Genomic DNA, 4,052 nt, shown 5'->3' on the forward strand with positions numbered 1-4,052 from the left:
TACTTTCAAGGGTGAAGAGAGAGAAAAATAAGGCTCTAAGTTATGGAGTACAAGGAATGATATTTTTTAAGATGAAAGAGATTTGAGCATATTTAAAGGCTGATGGAAATAAGCCACTAATGAAGGCAAGGTTGAAGACAGCTGAGAGAAGAAAACAACTAATAGGACTAAGATGCTGAAGATGCAAGAGGCCAGGTAGAGGGAATAACCCAAGACAGGAGGAGAGAAGGAGGCAACAAAGGGCGGGCACACGTATGAGGCTATGTTAGGATCAGATATTAAAGGTGTTTCCTGTAATGGCTTCTATTTTCTGGGTGAAATAGAAAATGAGATTATCTGCTGACAGTGAAGAAGGAAAAGACAAGGTAAGAGCCTCGAGGGAATGGAGAATATTTGCAGCAGTCATTTTGGAGAATGGCAGTGAGATCTAACCAGGAAAACGGTGAAGGATTACCAATTAGTACAAAGGGCTCAAGTGAAATCAAAGGCCGTGGATTTGGCATACCAGTTAGCTGTGCTTTCATGTGATTTCCTCCAGTCTCCTTCAGTGGGGCAGGAAAAGCAGCAAAAACATTGGTAGTTGGGATTAATTCCAAGTTGAGGACAGAAGGGCAAGGGAACAAGAAGTTTAAGGTGTTAGGAAGAGAATGACTGAAGATATATGTCGGCTGGCTCCAGAGGGAGTGAAGACGAGCAGGTCTAGTAGGGAGAAAATAGGAGGACCAAGGGATCTCAAAGAACAGTTATTTGGGAGTAAGAGATAGAGTTCTGCGATAATAAGAGGCTATGGAGAATTTAGGATTTCAGAGGTGGAGAAGTTCTAGGTGATTCGAAGATCCTGAATTTGGCCGTGTGTAATAGGTGTGTGTTGTCTGTCCGTCCAGCTTCTCTTCCTTTGGGGAACTTCCCCTCTGTTACTACATGTGGTTCTGGTTGAACAGATTATTCTAGAGGCTCACCCCATCCCACCCTCACTGCAGGGGTTGGCATAGGATGCGAGCCAGTGAGTTCATCCTTCTGGCTAGAGTGATTGGCTCAGGGGTATGTGACCAAGAAGAGATGATTAAACTATTCCGAGATTTCTTCCATGAATGTTAGAGGCAGAGAATCTCTCTTTCTCAGCTCAGTTCCTCACTTGTAAAGACTTTGTAATTGCTTATGACCATCTTTCTTGGCAACATAGAGAAATCATCTCCAGAAGGAGCAAGTGAGTCCAATATACAAAGACAAGCAAATCAAGCAGAGACAAAGATGAATAAAAGCAAAAAGGATCCAGAAAACAATGTTGAATCCCTGGATCTAGCCACGCTGAAGTTAGTCTACCCTTGAATCTTTCAACTGAGCATCCCAAAATCTCTTTGCTTAAGGTAGCCTACATTGGATTACTAGAAACTCCAGTCTAGGAGTTGGGTGGCTGAAACCAAAGGAGGCAAAGGTATGAGAGCTGAAAGAACAAGAAACTAAAGATAAAATGTTGCATGGGTTTGCCTTGTAGGCATGAAAGTCACCTAAGATGAAGGCAGTACTTGATGAGAGTGGAGAAGGCACCTCTGGACCATTTCAACAGTCTTACATAGGAAGAATAGACAGGATGTGAGTGAATTAACTGCAGTAAGGACCGGAAGAAAGTTATATATTAGTTAGCGAGAGCCTCAAAAGAATGATGGTTCTTATACAAAGGTGAAGGAATAGCAGCATGGAAGCTGCAGAGGGGAACGAGAAGCATACAGACCCCACTTGCTGGGAAGAAGCTAAGTGGGGTGTGCAGTAAAGTGGGTAAGATCGCTGCTGTGTAAAGTGGGCAGAGCCTTCCCAGTCCAAGGTAACTGTGAAATGCTTCCCCAGTGAAAATTAGACTTCATTTTCTAAGTCCTAATTGTTACAATATCAATAATATAGACATTCTTTAAAACTTTCAGCCCACAACCCCTTGACCTTGAATCACTCGCTGTTCATCTATAAGATAAAGTAAAACCGGAAATGTAGTTGGATCAAGTTCAATTTTTTCTAATTGAGATATTCTAAGCATACATTCAAATGTCTCACACAATGATCAGAATAACAACCTCAGTAGCAATTATTACTCAGGTGATTTGGTAGAAGGGTTAATGTTAAATATTTTAAAACTCTATTTAGAAGATCACATCACACTAATGCATTTTATTGGACAACATGAAATATACATGGATATTACAGAAGAACAAAATCTAACACAAAAATGTGAAGCTGGCCTGCCACCTCTGGAATGAAGGCCACAGAGGGAAAGCCGACAACCAACTGGCATTTCAACAAGAAGGGAAACGGCTTTATTAAGGGATTCTCAATTTGTCCAAATGACAAATAGTTAATGTGCATATCGACATATATACATAGAATTTATTTTTCTTATCCCATATAGTCTTTCCACCAGAAATTCCTGAGGACTATATTCAAACACTTTAAATATTTCTATATGTATTAAAGATGATTGTATCTATGCTTGAGTTATATTTTGGAAATATTATATAAATGCATATTTAGATAAATGGAATGTAATTTTGTGTAATAAGGAAAAAGTACAGGACTAACCATTTTTAGTATGGACCATTTTTAATCTCTTATATGAATCTGGAAATACAATTAATGATAAGTCAAAATGGAAAAATAATATTATGACAGTGTATGTTTGCTTGCTTGTTTGTTTGTTTTGCGGTATGTGGGCCTCTCACTGCTGTGGCCTCTCCCGCTGCGGAGCACAGGCTCCGGACGCACAGGCTCAGTGGCCATGGCTCACGGGCCCAGCCGCTCCGCGGCATGTGGGATCTTCCCGGACCGGGGCACGAACCCACGTCCCCTGCATCGGCAGGTATACTCTCAACCACTGAGCCACCAGGGAAACCCGTGTATGGCTTTTTAAAGAAATCATGTGGGTTACACTCATAAATCTCAGTCACTTTTGGACTTCAATCCTTGATTGTACAGATGTTTTTCTTCCTTTGTGATGAAGGCAATTTCCACCAGAATCGCAGGAATTTCAGGAGAAACAGTAGGACTGTGAAATAACAGAGAAGGTGCAGTCTTTGATACTGAGCCAACCTGGTGTTCATTCTGGTTCTGTCACTAACTAACTGCAATCATAGGTAGGTAACCAAGATCACCTCTCAAGCCCCAGAGAGGTTGTAAAGTAAAAACATTAAAGTTTCTCCACATGGTTATTATGAGAATTAAATTGGGTAGTAGAACTCCTGACTCATAATGGAAACCCCATAATTGTTAATCCCCTACCGTCATTTCCCATTCTAGATACACAATCTAGTGAAATTCATCTGGGTCCCAAAGTGCTAGCAAATAAAATAATAGGTGATTTTAGCGCCAAACATTTACCTAAGGCTGGCACCTTTGAGATCCTTTTTTGCCCATGATCGATTCTTGCTCTATCATCAAAGTATACGATGTTCACACACTGATCAAACTTCAAAGGTTTGGGGAATTTGTGAAATTGAGAACTCTGTCCTATCTCTCATCTCCACCTCCCTCAAGAGATATGGTGTTCAATGAAGAAGTTGTAAGTGGCCTTGTGGGTGTCCATCTTGCCTTGTGGTCACATCTTTGAGGCAGGCACAGGTGACAAAGTGATGCTGGTGTGAATGGATCAGTCTTTCAAGACATTTGATGATTTCATAGTCAGGAAGAGCGAGACTGGTCATGTTCAAGGCCAGCATTTGAGAAACCACCTCCCTGAAGTCCACCAGCTGCAATGTCAAACAGAACCACAATGATTGAGAGAACAAAATGTATCAACACAGCTAGACCAAATGCAACCCAAACATCTGTGGAAAACCCAGGTTTGCATGAGCTAGGCAAATTACTTACTCTCATTGCTCTCTGATTAATTCTCTCATTTATGGAAGAAGAAGGAGAAGGAGAAGAGGAAGAGGAAGAGGAAGATGAAGAAGAAGGAGAAGAAGAAGGAGAAGAAGAAGGAGGAGGAGGAGGAGGAGGAGAAGAAGAAGAAGAAGAAGAAGAAGAAGAAGAAGGAGAAGGAGAAGGAGAAGGAGAAGGAGAAGGAGAAG

At 41.3% G+C, this 4,052-nt stretch overlaps 1 protein-coding gene across 1 annotated transcript in view; it reads right to left on the reverse strand.

Moving 5' to 3' along the window:
• Positions 1-2,804: 2,804 nt before the first annotated feature.
• Positions 2,805-4,052, reverse strand: part of CCDC170 (coiled-coil domain containing 170) — an 84,856-nt gene continuing 83,608 nt past the window's right edge. The window contains 1 exon segment of the mRNA XM_027083326.1: positions 2,805-3,731. Coding sequence (XP_026939127.1) covers positions 3,531-3,731 — 201 coding nt within the window. The 3' untranslated portion in view covers positions 2,805-3,530.

This window comes from Aethalodelphis obliquidens, unplaced genomic scaffold (assembly GCF_003676395.1).
Source record: "Aethalodelphis obliquidens isolate GAN/ISIS:26980383/991018 unplaced genomic scaffold, ASM367639v1 scaffold3, whole genome shotgun sequence".
Classification (NCBI taxonomy): Eukaryota; Metazoa; Chordata; class Mammalia; order Artiodactyla; family Delphinidae; genus Aethalodelphis; species Aethalodelphis obliquidens.